This window comes from Drosophila ananassae (assembly GCF_017639315.1).
Source record: "Drosophila ananassae strain 14024-0371.13 chromosome 4 unlocalized genomic scaffold, ASM1763931v2 tig00000073, whole genome shotgun sequence".
NCBI lineage: Eukaryota > Metazoa > Arthropoda > Insecta > Diptera > Drosophilidae > Drosophila > Drosophila ananassae.
The window spans coordinates 287,272-309,435 of record NW_025319042.1 but is presented as its reverse complement, the minus strand read 5'-3'; the positions used below and the strand labels follow the sequence as shown (position 1 = coordinate 309,435).

At 45.0% G+C, this 22,164-nt stretch overlaps 1 protein-coding gene across 1 annotated transcript; it reads left to right on the top strand.

Moving 5' to 3' along the window:
- Nucleotides 1-799: 799 nt before the first annotated feature.
- On the top strand, nucleotides 800-6,377 carry LOC116655670. Its single transcript, XM_032453542.2, has 3 exons — nucleotides 800-1,214; nucleotides 1,266-5,348; nucleotides 5,400-6,377. The coding sequence occupies exon 2, from the start codon at nucleotides 3,290-3,292 to the stop codon at nucleotides 4,523-4,525; it is 1,236 nt and encodes a 411-aa protein (XP_032309433.2). The 5' UTR covers nucleotides 800-1,214; nucleotides 1,266-3,289; the 3' UTR covers nucleotides 4,526-5,348; nucleotides 5,400-6,377.
- The last annotated feature ends 15,787 nt before the right edge of the window (nucleotides 6,378-22,164 follow it).

Here is a 22,164-nt window from a genome sequence, read left to right as displayed (position 1 = left end):
TCATTGCCCGGACTCCTACAGGCCCATAAGTCTCCTCTCCGGCTTTGGAAAGCTGTTTGAGCGCCTCCTTCTCTCCAAGCTTTTCAAGTGTAAGAACTTTGCGGAAGCCATACCAGAACACCAGTTTGGCTTTCGCCCAGAACACAGTTCGGAACAGCAAGTGTTGAGGGTCACGCAACACATCCTGAGAGCATTTGAAGAAAAGGAACACTGCTCGGCCATCTTTTTGGACTTCTCGCAGGCTTTCGATAGGGTTTGGCATGAGGGACTTTTACAAAAACTTTCCAAGATTGTCCCTAAACAACTACACAAAGTCCTCACCAGCTACCTCCAAAACAGGACTTTCAAGGTGAAAGGAACTGGTGGAATCAGATCCAGGCTTGGTTCCATCAGTGCTGGAGTGCCCCAAGGGAGCATCCTCGGCCCAATCCTATACTCGATCTACACCTCTGACATGCCACTCCCAGATGCAGTTCCCATTATCTCCAGGAACTGTACTCTTACCCCGACCAAGCTCCTTCTAGCCACATATGCAGACGATACAGCGGTACTTATGTCACACAAACAGCCAAAGGAACACGCAAAGCATCTGCAAGCATACCTCAACGTCATCTCCGAATGGGCAAACAAATGGCGCATGACCTTCAATGTTAAAAAATGCGCCCACGTCTCCTTCTTTTCTGGACAAAATATGACCCAAACCAACCAGATGAAACTCCTCCTCAATGGACAGATCATACCTCAGGCTAACAAATACAAATACCTTGGGGTCACATTGGATAGGAAAATAAATATTGTGAGGGTACGAATATGATTTTTATGAGAAATAAACAGAAAAGTTAAACTCTAAAGGTAAACAAACCATAGTCGATAGTTAGTAGACGATAGTTAGTAGTCGAATAAAAATAAGTCGATAACAGATCGCTGTTACAGCCCTTTAAAGCTGTTAAGGCAAACAATCTGGCAACCCCATCCATCTGGCAATTTTGACAACTGAATTTCCGCTTGCTTGGCTGGTTCTTTTGCAATCAAAACGCCAAAGTTAGAAGTTGTCTACAGCCAAAAGAAATAGTGAATATCGCCAACGTGGAAACTGGGATAGTACCGAACACGGTACCCCAGGAGACTGAGATCAGAAGCCGAACGTTGGCTGTGGATGAGCCCAGCCGTTCGCCGCTGCACGTGTGTTGTGGTTGTGGCGAAAAAGACTCCAGGTGAGCCGGCTAATATGTCGCTAAGTAGAGTAATAATATAAGGTGTTCTAGGAAGTGTTAGGAAACCCCCCCGATCGTTTACGTAGCGCTCGCCAAAAGCCTACGTCAAGCCACCGATCGAGTTTCGACCTAGAGGTCTACGGCGGAGACACCGCGTGGATCATCGGCCAGGGATCCAGGAAAAGCTTTCCTCGATCAGCCCCTAAACGTGCGCGAACCCGGTCCAGACTCGAACCGCGATCGGCGAGGTCTGTGACCGGCGACGTGTGCGTGATTGGGGCCGCAGAAGATCAGGAGCGGGCTGGAACCTGGCCAACCCAGGAGCGTGGAGGACCTAACCTCACTTTCCGGCGCAGAACCGCATGTTCGTTTGAGCCGACCGCATTTAACCTGATGGGCTAGCCGACGATCGCTGAGGCAGACATCTCGTCCATAGTGACGATTCAACGAGAACAACAACAACCAGGAGAGAAGCGCGACAAGCTGCGCCAGGATTAATGTATTATTAAGTAGAAGTTAATTTTTCATTAGTTTTTGTAAGTCATTTTGGATCGTGCATAGACTCATCTTTTGTTTTCTGTAGAGCATTGATAAGAGGCACATGTACATCAAACTCCATAATCTAATTCGCTTTTAACTTGATCACCCCAAAACATCCAGCGTTCTCGTCTACAGGCCTGCGGACTTCGAGGGATGGTTTCGTGAGTAAACATTGTCATGTAACAAACTTGATCATGTAACAGTGCCTCTAGAGGAAAACATATGAATAGTCAGTCCATATCAAAATGATTGGGTAGACGTTATAACTTAACTCCTACTTCACATTCATACATATAATTCTTTATCCACACATTTTTACATTATATTCCAATTTGTTAATTAAGCTAGAGTAAACTCATTTTGTAGGATTAGGACCAATTAGGAGTAAGGGTTTAGGTTAAGCAGGAGTCTGAAGAAGAAGCTATTATGATTTTGTATTGAAGTTTGATTTTGAAATGAAGTAAATTTAGAATTTATATGGGCACCTGAGCTGATCGATTTCAATATGGGTAAGGGCAACAATACTTCGTTGTGAAGTTGTTAAGTCTTTACAGGTAGGGCGGGCAAAGCAGAAGAACCTCACCACCTTAGTTCTTCAAACAGCATGGTTTCCTGTCTCGACTTCGTATCCTTCCAGATGACTGTATCCCCTTTCCTAACTCTGTCTACAAATTTTTATTGTGTGGCGGTGATGCTGATTAGGAAGTAACCGACCCCCTTGCCTCTTCCCTGAGCTAGGCCGTTCCCGTAGGCAGAGTATGCTACCAGTCGGTATCCACTACACCGTGTTCGTCACAGAATAAAATGGCGCCCAACGTGGGGCTAGCAAAACATCTAGCTAAGCAACAAACAAAACACCAAATCGCAGCCCCTGCTCTCACGAGCTGTCCTCCAACCTATCCTAACAGTCAGCCTTCCAAACAAGTTTCTTTAGTTTCAGAAAACCCTTCTTTTTGATTCCACTAGGACTGCTGTGTTTTGGGAAATCCTCAGAACCAGACCAGGGAACAAATTAAGGATTAGGAAAGATGTTTCTCTTGAAATATCCTTTTGTTTATATATGTATTTAAGGAACAAGAAGTCGAGACTGTATTGGCTGGAATGTTTCAGCAATAACTCCTTCTTAGCCCTTGATCAACTCATCAAACCATAAATATTCATAAATTCGAGATTTGTAGTTGTTGGAACATTCAGCAATACCTCATTTTTGAATATTTTGGCTTCAATTTTGGCCTCTATTATTGTCAAAAGTTGCCTAAAAGAAATTGAGATTTATATTGGTTGGAGTATTTCAGCAGTATACTCTTTCATTTAGCGCAATGAACACATCAGTTTGTTTTAGATTCAATACAGATATGAAAATACAGACAGAAACCCTTGTAATGTACTAAATGAAATCGATACAGCAAAGGATAAGACCCAAGATATCCCATAAAAATTCAGGTTTCCGAAATTAAATTGTGGAAATAATAGACTTAATATCTATCAAATTTCGTTATATTTTGTTGTTGTTGTTGTATATCGAAAACGAAACAATGTCAGTTCGGCGTAGTCCCGAAAATAGTTCAAGATTGGCCATTGAGTCGGTGCAATGCTCCATATGCAATGATACCAACGCCGAGATAGACTTTGTCGAAACCCCCTGTCAACACCGCTTTCATCGAACGTGCGTAACTTCCTGGTTACTGCAAAATGAAACGTGTCCAAATTGTCGACAACCATGCTTATCGTCGCAGCTCAATGATAGCACGCGAAGAGCGCAAGACACTACCCTAGAAGTTCCGAGAGTTCAAAACGGATCCAATCCAAACTCACGAACAGGTGCCGTTCCTAGAAGTCGTCCGAATACCAGACCGACAACAAGGTCAACCGCAACCATATCCAATAACCGTCCGAGCACCAGCTCGCAACCTCAGCGTTCACCACGTGCTGGAGGTTCGCAAAGAACGACTAGCATTTCAGAAGGGAGAATTCAGGAACTCATAACGAATGCATTAGAAGCATACCAAACCCAACTCTCTTCAACATTGTCAGAACAAATCAGTCTGGCAATGCAAAACCTTCACATACCTACCTCTCAAAGACAATCACTTGAGTGGGATGTGGAATTACCGCCAGCCGACCCATTACAAAGCCAGCCTTTTGATAGTCATTTGTCAGGTAACCATAACATCTCTGCTAATCGTTCACTAGAGAATCGAAGAGAGAATCACACTATCCGACCTGACCAAATTTCAAGCTTAATTGTTCACTGGAAGCTACAGTTTTCCGGCTCACCAAAAGATATTTTCGTAGACGATTTTATATACAGAGTGAATACTTTAACACGTCGCTCATTAAATGGAAACTTTGATCTTTTGTATGAGTACGCGAATTTGTTGTTTGTAGGCCCAGCTCTAACCTTCTTTTGGCGCTGCCATAGGAGTTCAGAGGAGATGAATTGGCGATTACTCTGTTCTCGGTTAAGGGAACGATATAAAGACCAACGATCAGATCAGGACATTCGATCCGCGATGCGTAGAAGAAGGCAGGGAAATAGTGAATGTTTCGACGATTTTCTTGACTCCATCCTAGCCATCGCCGATGCGCTATCTGAACCTATTTCAGACTCAGAGTTGGCTCAGACAATAAGAAACAACCTAAGATCTGACCTAGGACACGACCTTTTACATATAGAAACCCCAACTATTGCTGCTTTACGCAAGCACTGCCACCGTCATGAAGAGTTCTTCAACAATCTCAGAGCTAAAAGTAGTTCACGTCCAAGGTAGTGAGGGATTATTTAGAAGATGAGATTTTTGTATGTTTTGGAACTCCTGAGGTTTTGGTTAGCGATAATGGCACTCAGTTTAAAAGCCAGGACTTCGCAGCCTTTACATCCAAGCATGGAATCCAACATAATTTCACTGGTGCTTACTCTCCGCAATCCAACGCGGCGGAGCGCGTCAACCGTAAAAAGAGAAATTTCGTTCTAAGCAACCAGGCTAAGCATATCAACGCAAAATTGTCACCGGTGGGAATCAAGGCCAGAGTAAAGGAGAAGAGAGGGCAGTCGTTATATCTGCTCGAAGACATCAATGGAAAGGAGTTAGGAGTTTTCATGCAAAAGACCTTTGGTGAAGTACCCTTTTTCAGCTTTCATCTCCTTTTATTATCAGGTCGATAAAACCTGTGGTGTGAGGGTACGAATATGATTTTTATGAGAAATAAACAGAAAAGTTAAACTCTAAAGGTAAACAAACCATAGTCGATAGTTAGTAGACGATAGTTAGTAGTCGAATAAAAATAAGTCGATAACAGATCGCTGTTACAGCCCTTTAAAGCTGTTAAGGCAAACAATCTGGCAACCCCATCCATCTGGCAATTTTGACAACTGAATTTCCGCTTGCTTGGCTGGTTCTTTTGCAATCAAAACGCCAAAGTTAGAAGTTGTCTACAGCCAAAAGAAATAGTGAATATCGCCAACGTGGAAACTGGGATAGTACCGAACACGGTACCCCAGGAGACTGAGATCAGAAGCCGAACGTTGGCTGTGGATGAGCCCAGCCGTTCGCCGCTGCACGTGTGTTGTGGTTGTGGCGAAAAAGACTCCAGGTGAGCCGGCTAATATGTCGCTAAGTAGAGTAATAATATAAGGTGTTCTAGGAAGTGTTAGGAAACCCCCCCGATCGTTTACGTAGCGCTCGCCAAAAGCCTACGTCAAGCCACCGATCGAGTTTCGACCTAGAGGTCTACGGCGGAGACACCGCGTGGATCATCGGCCAGGGATCCAGGAAAAGCTTTCCTCGATCAGCCCCTAAACGTGCGCGAACCCGGTCCAGACTCGAACCGCGATCGGCGAGGTCTGTGACCGGCGACGTGTGCGTGATTGGGGCCGCAGAAGATCAGGAGCGGGCTGGAACCTGGCCAACCCAGGAGCGTGGAGGACCTAACCTCACTTTCCGGCGCAGAACCGCATGTTCGTTTGAGCCGACCGCATTTAACCTGATGGGCTAGCCGACGATCGCTGAGGCAGACATCTCGTCCATAGTGACGATTCAACGAGAACAACAACAACCAGGAGAGAAGCGCGACAAGCTGCGCCAGGATTAATGTATTATTAAGTAGAAGTTAATTTTTCATTAGTTTTTGTAAGTCATTTTGGATCGTGCATAGACTCATCTTTTGTTTTCTGTAGAGCATTGATAAGAGGCACATGTACATCAAACTCCATAATCTAATTCGCTTTTAACTTGATCACCCCAAAACATCCAGCGTTCTCGTCTACAGGCCTGCGGACTTCGAGGGATGGTTTCGTGAGTAAACATTGTCATGTAACAAACTTGATCATGTAACAGTGCCTCTAGAGGAAAACATATGAATAGTCAGTCCATATCAAAATGATTGGGTAGACGTTATAACTTAACTCCTACTTCACATTCATACATATAATTCTTTATCCACACATTTTTACATTATATTCCAATTTGTTAATTAAGCTAGAGTAAACTCATTTTGTAGGATTAGGACCAATTAGGAGTAAGGGTTTAGGTTAAGCAGGAGTCTGAAGAAGAAGCTATTATGATTTTGTATTGAAGTTTGATTTTGAAATGAAGTAAATTTAGAATTTATATGGGCACCTGAGCTGATCGATTTCAATATGGGTAAGGGCAACAATACTTCGTTGTGAAGTTGTTAAGTCTTTACAGGTAGGGCGGGCAAAGCAGAAGAACCTCACCACCTTAGTTCTTCAAACAGCATGGTTTCCTGTCTCGACTTCGTATCCTTCCAGATGACTGTATCCCCTTTCCTAACTCTGTCTACAAATTTTTATTGTGTGGCGGTGATGCTGATTAGGAAGTAACCGACCCCCTTGCCTCTTCCCTGAGCTAGGCCGTTCCCGTAGGCAGAGTATGCTACCAGTCGGTATCCACTACACCGTGTTCGTCACAATATGAGCCTTCACATTTCCCTCCTTTGCATAAGGCTGAGGGCTAGGGCAAAGAGTCTTGAGTGGCTAATTGGTCCGCACAGCCCCCTACCCAAACCCACCAAGGCTACGCTGATTAAGCAGCTTATTATCCCCATCTGGCAACATGCCATCCCGGTCTGGGCATCGCTGGCCTCAGATTCGGCAGTGATGAAGGTCCAATCTGCCACAAACGCCATTATAAGACGATCACTGGAAGCGGGTAGGCACACTAATAAGGTCCTAGCCAGCACCTTCAACATTAAAACACTTGAGGAGATTTATGGAGCACAAAGTGCTAGACTCGCTAACGCCCTATTAATGCATATAAATCCGGCAGCGCAACACCTTGGCCTTAACCCAGTTACCCCCGTCAGCACAAAAAAACAAAGACCCAGACTATCCAAACAATGGTACGAGGCCAACCCCTATCTATCAGGCGACTTGTCCTACCAGACGAAATAATCCTAACAGGGGAAAAATACTTCCCACCACCTGTCATCGACCTGCTAAACAGCGAAGGATCCTCCTCCAAACCCCATGACTGATCACAATTTTTCTCCCTGGGGACCTAACGCTAGCCCCTCCGGGACTGCCTCTCCAAAACACAAACCGATGCAGCTTAACCCGTGACTACTCACTGGCTCCTCCGTAGAAACTCCTCCCATATTCCAGCATCGGCGATGATTGTATGGTGTGTGTGTGTGGGTGTGTGGGTGTGTTCCAACGCTGCCTCAAATCTCCCGGCAACGATGCATTTTAATAAAGGGGGCGATCAAAATTGTCAGACACAGAAACAAGATCGCACAGCCACTGCTCCTGCTTGAGGAATATATATTACAAATTTGTCTGACTGCCAGTCTCAGGACATCATACTCACCTGTGCCTTCTCTCCTCTGGCTACAAAATGGGATATTTCTGGAACAGGCCACCCACAGTTCGCTCGGCCATCCACTACTAAACTTGAACGAGAAAAGAAGATACAAAAATCTTACAAGGGGTTCTACATCAAAGTGCTATTGGAACTCATCTTATTATATCTCCTCCTTCAAAGCTCCTGTCCAATGATGACCTTCCTCCTGCTTCTCTTGCTCCAAATGATCCTAACCACGAGCGCCCATTCTTGCTGGACATTGTTCCTGGAAAGAAAAGAGAAAAATAAAATTAATCCTGACGCCGCTAAAACCAAACAAAATTTAGCCTACTTACCTTTTCTTTGACCCTTCACGAACGTGCAAAACCTGGAGGAATAAAGGGCAAATTGAAATAAGACCCTGGATCATGGGAAAACACATATATATATTTACCTGGAAATTGCCATCCCACGCTGCCGACACCGAGGAACTGAAATGATGGAAAATTGAAATTAATACGCTCCAAATATCCCCCCTGAAGGGAATTGATGCCTGAGAAGCTATTGCACTTCCAAAGGATGGCACCTGCTCCAGGATCATCTGCTTACCTGTCTGCTCAATGTCGTCCCAAATTGCTGTCTTTTAATCTTGTCTTGTAGTCCTCATTGTTTACATGTTTTCAATGTTTACATAATCATCCGTCTTCTTCTTAATACTGCATTCCATGTTTTTGATCCAAAAATTTCCTATTAACGACGCTGACTGCCGACTTACCAACTATCTGTGATACTCACCTGTGATAACCCTTATCCACTTGACGACCTCCAGTGGATTCACCTGCAAACGTACCTGATTAGCTTAAGGAAAAACAACGACAATTGGAAGAATAATAAGAAGAAGAAACCATAACAAAACTTACCCTCAAAGACGACACGACCCGATGCACCAGAAAGACGACGCCCTTGAACACGCCAACCGGCAAAATCCCCTGTCCCACAATGCCGTCACTCAATGTGTTGTCCTAAATGTCTCCCTGAAATGCAAAAACTCACAAACTCTTAAATTTTCTTCCTATATTTACCCATTTCTGCGATGAGTGCTGCCAACCTGCCCGGCCTGGTGGTCGGAGTTGCCACCTGGGGCAAAGCACCAGAAACGAGAGCTGCCAACTGGTCCCGCCTGGCATATGGAGTTGCCACCTAGCGCCAAGACGACCATGGGACGAATGCGACCCGACGACCCCAGAAACAACAACAGGAGAAAGTGCTCTCTCCAGGAGCCCGCCAATTTCATGGAAAGTCTCCCGGAACAAAAGTTGCCCTCTGGGTAATACTCCGGGAGACTTTTCTCTTCCCAGCATTCTCACAACCATTTGGGCCCTGGAGCAGCGAGGACTGGTCTTAAACCAGCCCGCCAAATCTTTGAAATTTGAATTTGAATTTGTTTAAAGTGTAAAACGCCAAGTAAAAGTTATTTGTAAAATTCATACAATTCCTTTAAAAGAAAACAAATAAAAAAAAAAACACTAAAAAAAAAAAACAAGTTGAAGTGACTTATTAATTAAAAGGAGACTTAAAAAGGAGATATGGAGAACACAAGGACAGAAATACAAAAGGAGATGGACAATTTCAACCTGGACAACATCGAGCAATTTACTTCGTTGGACTCCTTTGAGATGGCCATGATCTGCAGGCCTTATGGTGGTGAGTCCACTGAGAAAATTGAACTTTCTTCCCCCTATTCGGGGCGTCACCCAGGATCCTCATTGCAATCATTAGATGATTCCTGCGTGATTGTGTGTGACGCCAATTTAAGGACTCCCCCCGCTGACCCCTCTTCAAAAGCGAAGAGCCCGCCAAAAATAAATACAAATAAAATATCCCATACACACACACACACACAGCCAGATCCACTTTCCCTCTATGACCCCTCTTCCAAGGAGAAGAGCCCGCCAAAAATAAATGCAAATACACACACACACACACAGCCAGATCCACTTTCCCTCTATGACCCCTCTTCCAAGGCGAAGAGCCCGCCAAATGCAATAGATAAGAGTAATAAGACAACAGTTCCAATAAGCACACACCCCCATACACTCACACAAACACAGCCACACACACATACTGCACCACTTTCTTCTCCCTTGCCTATGGGGACTGAAATTGGCGCGAAGCAATGCACCCAAGCACACTCACAGACACACACACACTACTGGTCCTGACTACGGGTCCTGAAATTGGCGCGAACATTGAAATACAAGCAACCAAGACCTTAGCTTCCGCCTTGCCCAAAAAAACAACAAGCCCTACAGCTGATCGTGAGCCACCTGTTGGTTCAAACACAGCCATAAACAAAAACAATAAACGGCTGTTGTCTTCCTCTCCAACTACGCTAACCAACGACATCAAGAGAGCCAACCGGGAGTTTGAACATGTTGCGCCCAAGTTGGACCAGCTGGCCCATCCAAACAACAACACCACAAAAAACAACAAATCGCCTATAAAAATTTTATCTGATGAGTTGTTGAGAAACTTTTTCTCACAACTTAAAAATAGCGATGCAAACCCCCCTCCCCCCAATGCCCCCAAAACCACATACAGCCAGATTTTGCAGCAGGAGCCCGAATATTCATCCCCCACCAGACCCGCCAAACTCGCCACAATGAATCAATCAAGTAAACCAGCCCCTAAAAAACCAACTCCGCTTAGAGCCAGCGAGTCCAGCTCGGCAGACATGGGCCCCGTGGTTTTTAATGTTAAAGCTACGGTCCACACCACGCCCAATCATAATCCTCAGGGTCCTGCACTGATGGATGTTTCCTCCCCCTTCCATTACAAGCCAGAAAAGACTCCTGTCTTCAAGAGTCTTTATGCCCAACGGCTCTACATGGAACGGGTGGAAGCAAGAGCTGAGGCCAATAGGGTAAAGGGAAACGGGGCCAGGGAAGGGGCCCAAATGGATTGCTGCTGGCAACAGCAGCAATAAAAACAACAACATTAAAACACCTACAGCGATGGCCCCTCCCATTGTCCCCCTTCGTAAGCCCCCGGTCCCGCTAATGTCCTTGTCCTTGCTCTTCCGTCCGCCTACGAATGCCCTTGCATTGGCCCAATGCCACCGTTGCCAAAAACATGGGCACAAAAAGGGCTCATGCAGACGAGCCTTCGTCTGCATGAAGTGTGCAGGGCAGCACCCCACCACCCCCCGCCTGCAAAAAGCCCAGACATGTACCCCCTCGATGCTGCAACTGTGGGGGTCGGCACATAAGTGCCTATAAGGGTTGTAGGGTCTTCCAGGAGGTGAAGAGAAGAGCGGCCCAGGATACCCTCCGCCCGGTTGCTCCGCCTGAGCGTCAGCGGAGTCACCGCCCACTAAAGAAGGACGTGGGTCCCTCCCAGAACCGAAACGAGCCGAGCAACAACAACTACTGGACTATCCTTCAAAATGACGAAATGACTCCTACCCCCCACCATCCAATTAAACAACGGCCCAACAAGGACCCGCGCCACCACTCGACAAAGCAACTGCAAAAATCCCCCATCACAGGTCAAGGATGGCCCAAACAAATCCGGACCGAAGGCTAAACCAGCAACGGCAACATCCAACGGAACAGCGCAGCAACTACAACCCATTTAGGCAACAGAGGCGACCAAATCCGGCAGAGGCGCATCTGGCTCGCTTTCAGGAGAGGCTCCAACTGGAGCAAGAGGGAAAGGAGCGCTCCCAACGGCTTCGAGGGCAGGGATGGCCAACTCCTCAGGAGAGTTTGATCCAAAAACGGACTGGCGCAGCTCTCAAAAACTCGCGCCAATCCAGTGTAAAATCCCAGCTGCACTGGCACAAGCTGCTGGAGAAACTACATTCACCCACGAGGCTGCCCAGTCCAAGCTGCTGGAAAAAGTGGCTTCTATCGAGAAAAAAATAAATAAATTGTCAACACTGTTTATTAAAATTACAAATATGTTTGCCTCTGTTAGGCCTCTGTTATGCCTCACCGGACAATGACTTTCTAGCCAACTTATCCTGCTCTATCCAGACAATCGAAATGGCTTCGATTTTAAATAACAGCCTAGACGCCAATGACTGTCCCTATGCCTAAAGCTCCCAAGAGCTTAAAGATTGTCTCCTGGAACGCTGGGGGCATCCATAACAAAATTGACGAGCTCTCAGCGTTCTTAAGGGGACGTGATGTTGACGTCCTGCTCGTCAGCGAAATTAGGACATGGACCATTGATATCCCTGGATACAAGGCTTACACTGCCCTAAATCCGGTGTCGCAGCGCAGAGGGGGTGCTGCGACAATAATTCGTAGCGACCTTGCCCATTCGGTCCTTGTACCTAGAAATGACTTGCCTCCATCTATTGCCCACCATCTGTGAAATGGCAAAACGACGATTTTCCTCACCTCCTCAAAGGGATAGACAAACTATGTAATCCACAATCACTGAGGTTCATCATTGCGGGGGACTGGAATGCAAAAAACCAGATGTGGGGAAACGCTCGTAGCTGCAACAGAGGGAAATTGTTAGCGGAAGCAGTCCAAGCAAAAAACAGATATAACATACTTGCTACAGGAGAGGCCACTTGTTATCCCTTTAACAAAAAGGCAAATCCCTCGGCAATAGATTTTGCCGTGTATTCGGGTTTCCTCCCTACCCACATCTCCATCTCATCGGTATCCGAATTATCCTCTGACCATGTCCCACTCATCACTGGGCGGCACTGGGCAAAACTCCTTTAATCAGTCCAGATGTCGAACAGGCTGCGCCAAGACCTCCTCCCCTCCCACGAGGATCTCACAGAATCAAAGCATTCAGGGACCATCTGAAAAAATACATTCTTTTAAATACTGAAATAAACAGTGGGGAGGATATTGAAGACTGCGTTGGCATCTTACTTAAAAACATTGAGAGCGCTGCTTTACACGCCACTCCCACCGCAAACAACGCCTCCCGATATTCGACCAAACATCCTTCTCGTCACACGACTAAGCTTGATAAACCAGCCAGCATCCTTCTTCAGCTATTGCAAGCATGTTTCTCCAAAATGAAAGAGGATCCCTCACCTGAAAATAAAGCAAAGTTTTCCAGAGTAAGAAACAAGTTTAAAAAAGCAATTAAAAAACTAAAACAAGCCCAGGTAAACCGCATGCTCCTCAATCTTGACCCTGAAGATAGATACAACATGGCCAAGATTTGGAAAATTACCAGGCACATCAAAAGTCAACCCCAATCTGACCATCCTCTCAAGATCCCAGTAAAGTCCAGGTCCTCTGGACACTAGCCAGCTTCCTCCGACCACATATGGACCCGTTCCTCTAAAGAAAAGGCGGACGCCTTCGTCAAACACCTGGAGGATAGGTTCTCCCCCAAAATGACCACTCTGGAAGAGGAAAGAATTGCTATAATAAATGATCTTAATGATTTCTATGCACACTCACCTTCTCCCCCCTCGGCCCCGATTTTCTTCAGGCTGGAGGAGCTCCAAACACAGATTGCCGCTCTGGCGACCGCGAAGAGCCCTGGGGAAGACCAAATCCAAAACGCCCTTATCAAATTACTACCAAAGAAGGCAGTCCTCTACCTATTGCATATTTACAACTCTGTTCTAAGACTCGGCCATTTCCCCCATCAATGGAAACTAGCTGTCATCACCATGATCCATAAGACGGGGAAGCCAAATCATTGCCCGGACTCCTACAGGCCCATAAGTCTCCTCTCCGGCTTTGGAAAGCTGTTTGAGCGCCTCCTTCTCTCCAAGCTTTTCAAGTGTAAGAACTTTGCGGAAGCCATACCAGAACACCAGTTTGGCTTTCGCCCAGAACACAGTTCGGAACAGCAAGTGTTGAGGGTCACGCAACACATCCTGAGAGCATTTGAAGAAAAGGAACACTGCTCGGCCATCTTTTTGGACTTCTCGCAGGCTTTCGATAGGGTTTGGCATGTGTCCCTAAACAACCACACAAAGTCCTCACCAGCTACCTCCAAAACAGGACTTTCAAGGTGAAAGGAACTGGTGGAATCAGATCCAGGCTTGGTTCCATCAGTACAAAAAAACAAAGACCCAGACTATCCAAACAAGACCTGGATCATTACAATGACAATGGCAACGGACAAAACACGCGAGTCCCACCGAAATCCTGCACTATCCCGACTCTCCTTAGGCTTGAGATAAAGAAGGAGAACGAAGGCTCCAACAGTGATGTATCCAGGACCAAATACGTACACCCAAACCTTTCCAGCAAAGGGATTGGCCGCTTAGGTGAGAGGGCTATAAACTGGACTAGGAGATCTTTCATACATGGGGAAATTACCCGCGAAAGGGCTGCTAGGATGGTACGAGGCCAACCCCTATCTATCAGGCGACTTGTCCTTCCAGACGAAATAATCCTAACAGGGGAAAAATACTTCCCACCACCTGTCATCGACCTGCTAAACAGCGAAGGATCCTCCTCCGAACCCCATGACTGATCACAATTTTTCTCCCTGGGGACCTAACGCTAGCCCCTCCGGGACTGCCTCTCCAAAACACAAACCGATGCAGCTTAACCCGTGACTCCTCACTGGCTCCTCCGTAGAAACTCCTCCCATATTCCAGCATCGGCGATGATTGTATGGTGTGTGTGTGTGGGTGTGTGGGTGTATTCCAACGCTGCCTCAAATCTCCCGGCAACGATGCATTTTAATAGAGGGGGCGATCAAAATTGTCAGACACAGAAACAAGATCGCATAGCCACTGCTCCTGCTTGAGGAATATATATTACAAATTTGTCTGACTGCCAGTCTCAGGACATCATACTCACCTGTGCCTTCTCTCCTCTGGCTACAAAATGGGATATTTCTGGAACAGGCCACCCACAGTTCGCTCGGCCATCCACTACCAAACTTGACGATGTTTCCATGTCCTAGAGCGTCGGCAACCTGAAACGAGAAAAGAAGATACAAAAATCTTACAAGGGGTTCTACATCAAAGTGCTATTGGAACTCATCTTATTATATCTCCTCCTTCAAAGCTCCTGTCCAATGATGACCTTCCTCCTGCTTCTCTTGCTCCAAATGATCCTAACCACGAGCGCCCATTCTTGCTGGACATTGTTCCTGGAAAGAAAAGTGTATAATTAGATGTAGATAATAAAGTGGAATTGTATGAAGTCTAGTATAAGTTAGTTTAGGGCGGAGCGGGAGCGCAAGTGAAACTCTCACGAGAGACGAGATAAAATAATCTCGATAAACATTTTGGCGCCCCCGGGTGGACTGTAGTATAATTAAATAAAAAAAAAGCAACAAAAAATAGTGACAGTGACACATAACATATATAAAAAATATATGTAACATATATACATTCAAAAAAAAAAAGAGTTGCTCGCGACGGTTGTGCCAGTGAATTCAAAATACAAATTAAAGAATTCTCCGCGTCGCGAAACTTCTCCAATCAACTACATAGCTGCTACTGGAAGGATTCGTCCCCATGCCCTGCACCTGCATCAATTGTGAAAGGAAAGTGGCCGCAGGATTAAAGGATCCGAAAGCAGAACCCCAGGTATTTGTGCAAAAAATTGAAAGTTGAGATAAGACAAATTAAAATCCGTCTTGTGCTGGAATATTGCACCCTCCTTTCAATTCTTGGCGCATACGTACGTATAAAACATATTAGAGCAAAAATAAATAACCACATATATAAAAATTCTAAAATTTTAATTATAAATATATCTGATAACCTAAATGTACTGCCTGTGGATAAAATAAAAAAGAGAATATTTATATTATTTGCAATTACTGTCGCCCCCTACCCCTCGTTCTCGAATTTACAAATCTTCCAATAAATACTAAAGTGCAGCCAAAAATTATTTTATTTATTACAGATAAAATAAAGGTGCATATATATTTGGTTTACATACATACAAATAGATGCAGCGATAATATTCTCGTTTTCGTTTCCCACCGTTATCCGCTGCTGTATGTATGTATGTATATGCACTTTTTGGCGCGTATAGTTTACCGGTCCGCCAAGTGACGCGCTCCCCTACAATTTGGTCGAGCATATTGGTTTCGGTGTCATTGGCGACCAACTATTTTTTTGGATACTCTGTGCCTCGACTATCAATAATTCGTTATCAATTAATTAATCAATTTAGATTTGGTTAAATTTAATAAATTATTTATTATATTTAAATAAGATTAATTAATTATTTTCGTTTTCGCATTTTCTTGTTGTTGAATTAAATTCAATAAATTTTTAAATAAATTTTAGAAAAATTTAATAAATAAAAAATTTAATAAATTTTTAATATTATTATTTTAAAATTAATAAAAAATTTTAAATAAATTGTTAAATCTTAAATTTGCATTGTTTTCGTTTTTGTATTGAAAAAGCAAGTTTTTTTTAAATGGAAAGTACAAAACAAAAACTTAATTCCACAACTCTTATTGACTTAAAAAGAAGATTAAATGTCAAAGTTAAAAGCATTCGCCGGTTGGAGGAACGTTTGGAAGATGGATCACTTCCTCTAAATAAAACCGAGCTAGAGTGCAGGCTTCAGGTTTTAGATGAGGCAATTTCTAAAGCAAATGAGTTGCAAGACCAGATCGAGCAAATAGATGAATTGGATGATTTCGGTGCCGAGTTGGAAGAATTAGGAATAACTACCAAGGCAAGGATCATGTCCTTATGTAATGCCTTTAATTCAGCTGAAGACTCCCGTTCAGCTACTGCAATGTCTGCAGCCCCAACTCGAGCTCGACTTCCTAGTTTGGCATTGCCAAAATTCAGTCTAAATTATTCGGATTTCAAAAATTTCATAAGTCTTTTCGAGACATTAGTTGACAAAGATGTGAACATTCCAGTTATCGAGAAATTTAATCATTTAATTTCTTGCCTCTCTGGTGAAGCCTTAGGAACTGTCAAGGCATTCCAGGTCACCGAGAGTAATTACGACAAAGCTATCGCTAGTCTAAAGAGAGTTTATGATAACGAATGTCTCATCTTTGCGAACCAAATACGTCAACTGTTCAGCCTTCCGAAAATTTCCCAGCCGTCTGCGTCGTCGTTGAGGGGTCTCATCGACACTGTATCATTCATTTATGGATCACTATTATCCATAGGAGATGATACTAAAATTGCAAACTCAATGATTATTCATTTAGTTTTGAGTAGAGTGGATCCAGTGACCAAGCAAAAATGGGAAGAGTCACTGGATTATGAGGAATTGCCGCTGTGGTCCGATTTCGAAAAAATACTAAATCGTAGATACCAGCATCTGTCCGCTGAAGAGACTGGCAAACCAAAACAAGAAAGAACTGGGTTCGGCAAGCAACTAAATAGAAATTCGTTGGCTTGTTCTTCTACCAACGCCAAACCAGCTTGCAGTTATTGTAACGCGAACAACCATTTTTTGGCCCAGTGTAGTCCGTTCGCTCGCCTTGCTGTAATGCAAAGGTTTGAGTTTGTTAAGTCAGCCTCCCTATGTTTGAATTGTCTGCGAAAAGGTCACACGGTAGCGAATTGTAAATCGACCAGGTGCCAAATCTGTTCAAGATCGCACCATAAACTTCTGCACCGATTTACAGTGACCGAAAATAGCTTAGCATTACCACCACCCACACAAAATCCTCCTCCAGAGTTAACGAATGATGGCCCTTCTACTTCACATGCTTTGCATGCGTCGTCTGTAGAAAGGGTTTTGTTAGCAACGTCGATCGTAAGCGTTCGCACAAAAAATGGTGAGCACATCTTGGCCCGAGCATTACTTGACTCAGGGTCACAAATGAATTTTATTACAGAAGATCTTGCTCAACGCTTACAGATCCGTAGGGAGGAATCGTGCATCAACTTGCTTGGAATTGGTCAAACTAATTCACAAGTCAAGAAAAAGATACACACCGTGGTGAAGTCGAGAGTCAATGGTAGCGAGTTTCCGTTCGACTTTTTGGTTTTGAAAACCATTTCAGGCTATCACCCTGACCAGTCGGTGAACGTGAAAGATTGGACCCTACCAAAGAACTTGCCGTTAGCAGACCCATATTTTTACAAACCTCAGCGGATAGATATGCTAATTGGAGCTGAGTCATTTTTCGAACTGTTGTCCGTTGGCCAAATAAAACAAGGTCCGAACCATCCCATCCTTCAAAAAACTCTCCTTGGGTGGATAGTGTCGGGAAAATATCTGGCAAATTCCTCAACTCCTCCACAGCCAGTCTCTAGTCTGAATTGCCAAGAGGAAGTATTAGAGTCAATAGACAAAAACTTGAAAAAATTCTGGTCGTTGGAAGAAGTTCCATCTTCTAAAAAGATGTTGTCGCCAGAACAAGAGCTATGTGAGGAACATTATCGGAAGACTACAAGAATTCTGCCTTCAGGTCGATTTGAAGTTAAACTTCCATTTAAGTCGGATCCAAGCGTTTTGGGCAATTCATTCGAGATAGCCAAACGCCGATTCCTGTCGCTCGAGAGAAGATTATCTCGAGATCCGAACTTAAAGAAAATGTATTTGGAATTTATGGAAGAATACAAATCCCTAGGCCATATGTCCCCTGCAAGCAATGACGTTCTTGCTTCTCCACACTACGTCATACCCCACCAGTGTGTCTTGCGGCCGCAAAGTACAACGACCAAACTTCGAGTCGTTTTCGATGCGTCCTGCAAGACATCCACACAAAAGTGTTTAAATGAGTTGTTGATGGTGGGTCCAACAATTCAGGAAGAGCTTTACTCAACTCTTCTTAGATTTCGGCTAAACAAATTCGCTCTGGTAGCCGACATAAAAAAGATGTATCGTCAAGTGATGGTAAATGAAGCAGATCGACGATACCAGTTGATAGTGTGGAGAAAAGACCCGCCTGAGTCCTTGAAATTGTGCAAGCTCAACACCGTTACGTATGGCACTGCACCAGCCCCATTCCTGGCCATAAGGTGTTTGAAGAGGTTGAGTGAATCCGCGAAAAATACATTCCCTCGAGCTGCTAAAGTTATTGGGTCTGACTTTTACGTCGACGACATGTTAACGGGTGCTGGTTGCGTGGAGGAGCTAAAGACAATTAAGTCTGAAGTAACTCAGGTTCTTCAAAACGCTGGGTTTGAATTGAGCAAGTGGTTTTCAAACTCGCCTGATGTTACTGCATCCGAGAGCACGGTTAAGCCAATAACACTTTCGGACTCAGAGCTGACAAAAACATTAGGAATCGTTTGGGTTCCTAAAGATGATGTATTTAAATTCGAAATTGATATGTCAGTCATGGGTCAAAGGGCGACTAAGCGGAATATTCTTTCGGTGACGTCAAAGCTTTTCGACCCTCTTGGCTTATTAAGCCCGATCCTTATTAAAGGAAAGATCCTGTTACAGGAACTTTGGCTCAATAAGCTAGATTGGGATGAGTCCATTCCACTGCACTTGGAAGCCGCATGGAACAAGATTCAGCTTGCCTTGTCACAGTTAGAAGAGATCTCAATACCGAGATTTGTGATGAGTGAGCCAATGTCACCAATTGAAATTCACGCCTTTTCTGACGCATCGATGAGAGCCTATGGAGCCTGCGTCTATATCCGTTGCAAATCTGCAGAAGGTAGTAAAGTCTCATTGTTGACAGCAAAGTCCAAAGTAGCGCCGCTCAAGACAAAGACGCTCCCCCGTCTTGAGTTATGTGCCGCTCACCTTCTCGCGGACCTCGGTCGCAAAATAAAACCTCTTATCAAAGCACCGATGGAACGAAGTGTATATTGGTCAGATTCGGTAGTTTGTCTTCATTGGATTCGTTCCCATCCATCGTCGTTGTCAACGTTCGTATCAAATAGAGTTGCTGAGATTCAAGAGTGGTCAGAGGATAGCACGTGGCGGCATGTACCAACTAAACAGAACCCGGCAGATATTGTGTCAAGAGGTGTAGACGTAAAGGAAACGATAGAATCAATTTGGTTCACAGGTCCATCGTTTTTAATGGAGCCGAAAGATAAGTGGCTAACGAGCCCTCGGTTTGATCCGTCACCAGAGATTTTGCAGATGGAAGCAAAGAAGAGTGCGGTCGGACTGACTGCAATGGTCTCTACCTCATATTTGTTGGAAGTGATAGATGGATTCTCCTCTCACTTAAAACTGCTGCGAGTGTTCGTTTACATGGTCCGCTTTATAAAGAAATGTAAAAAATTAGTAGTTCCTTCTGATAATGTACCTTCCCCTGTCGAATATCGTTTAATAAAATTGTCCAGATAGTCCAAGAGCACGAGTATCAAGAGGAAATTAAAAATGTTAGAAAAAATCTTGTTGTTAGCCCAAGCCTACAGAAGCTAAGTCCGTTTGTCCATGAAACCTCTCAGGCTGGGCTTACCTTTTCGTTGTTGCGGGTTGGGGGGCGACTAGCTAATGCTCCTATTTCGTACGATGCCAAGTTTCCAGTATTGTTGACGAAGCGCTCTCAATTTGTTCAGAGCTACGTCCGATACTTGCACGAGTCGAATTTTCATGTGGGTCCACGAGCACTAGTGAGTCTCTTGCGACAGCGCGTTTGGATAGTAAACGCGCAGGAAGTCTGCAGTCAGATAGTGCGGTCATGCATACGCTGTTTTAAATGCAAGCCTCATCTGATGACTCAAATCATGGGAGATTTACCCTTAGATCGAGTTCGTGCTCTCCGCCCATTTTCCATATGTGGCGTGGATTTCTGTGGCCCTATTGAGACGACCTTGAAAATTCGTGGTAGGCCACCATAAAAGTCCTACATTGCCCTGTTTGTTTGTTTTTCGTCTAAAGCAGTACATTTAGAAGTAGTTTCCGATCTGTCAACTGATTCCTTTCTATTGGCTTTTCAAAGGTTCGTTGGGCGCCGAGGATGTCCGCAGACCGTGCACTGCGACAACGCGACGAACTTCGTCGGAGCGAGTCGCCACTTCGCGGCACTGCGGCACCAGATCGAGAGCGAAGCGGACGAGCTGCGGCAATACGCATCAAAAAAAGGATGCGTATTTGCGTTCATACCGCCGCGGGCTCCGCACATGGGCGGACTATGGGAGCACCTACTCCTACGAGCGGTGGGCAGCGCAAAGTTGACCGCAGAGGAGCTGCAGACCGTCCTAGTTGGAGTCGAGGCCGTCCTGAACTCGAGGCCCCTGGGCGCCCTCAGTCAGGACCCAAGCGACGGCGAGGCGTTGACTCCCGGGCACCTGTTGACAGGCGGGCCGCTCATCGCCCCACCAGCACCGCGGACCCCGGACCAGCAGGGTCTAACGTGCTTGCGGCGATGGCGGCTTGTCTCGTCAATCAAGCAAATGTTTTGGCAGCGTTGGTCCCGGGAGTACGTCTTGGGCCTACAGGCGCGGTCGCAATGGCAGCGGGAGCAGGAGGACGCCAGGAAGGGCGATCTGGTGCTGGTCGCCGAGGACAACCAGCCGCCCCAGCAGTGGATCACCGCCAGGGTCGTCGAGACTCACGCCGGCGCGGACGGAAGGGTCAGTGTCGCCGACGTCAGGACGAGTAGAGGAGCAGTATTTCGGAGAGCAGTCCACAAGCTGGCAAGGTTGCCAATAGTTGAAGCCTAAGGAAGGCCTTCAACGGGGCCGGTGTATAATTAGATGTAGATAATTAAGTGGAATTGTATGAAGTCTAGTATAAGTTAGTTTAGGGCGGAGCGGGAGCGCAAGTGAAACTCTCACTTGCGCTCTCCCATGAATTCGCCCCGCTTCGCCGCATTAGATAAGCTAGGCTTAAGTTTATTTTAATACGTTTTAAGTTTTATTTTAATATTTTAAGTTTAATTTATAACGTCGAAGAGTGCACGCATTTTTGTTTTCGTTCGTTTTTTTCGCAATTTAATTTAATTCTACAGCCACCTATTTTTCCTTTCGTTTTCGTGACAAGATAAAAAAATCTCGATAAACAAAAAGAGAAAAATAAAATTAATCCTGACGCCGCTAAAACCAAACAAAATTTAGCCTACTTACCTTTTATTCGGGTGTATTCGGGTTTCCTCCCTACCCACATCTCCATCTCATCGGTATCCGAATTATCCTCTGACCATGTCCCACTCATCATCAATGCGGCACTGGGCAAAACTACTTTAATCAGTCCAGATGTCGAACAGGCTGCGCCAAGACCTCCTCCCGTCCCACGAGGATCTCACAGAATCAAAGCATTCAGGGACCATCTGGAAAAATACATTCTTTTAAATACTGAAATAAACAGTGGGGAGGATATTGAAGACTGCGTTGGCATCTTACTTAAAAACATTGAGAGCGCTGCTTTACACGCCACTCCCACCGCAAACAACGCCTCCCGATATTCGACCAAACATCCTTCTCGTCACACGACTAAGCTTGATAAACCAGCCAGCATCCTTCTTCAGCTATTGCAAGCATGTTTCTTCAAAATGAAAGAGGATCCCTCACCTGAAAATAAAGCAAAGTTTTCCAGAGTAAGAAACAAGTTTAAAAAAGCAATTAAAAGACTAAAACAAGCCCAGGTAAACCGCATGCTCCTCAATCTTGACCCTGAAGATAGATACAACATGGCCAAGATTTGGAAAATTACCAGGCACATCAAAAGTCAACCCCAATCTGACCATCCTCTCAAGATCCCAGTACAGTCCAGGTCCTCTGGACACTCGCCAGCTTCCTCCGACCACAT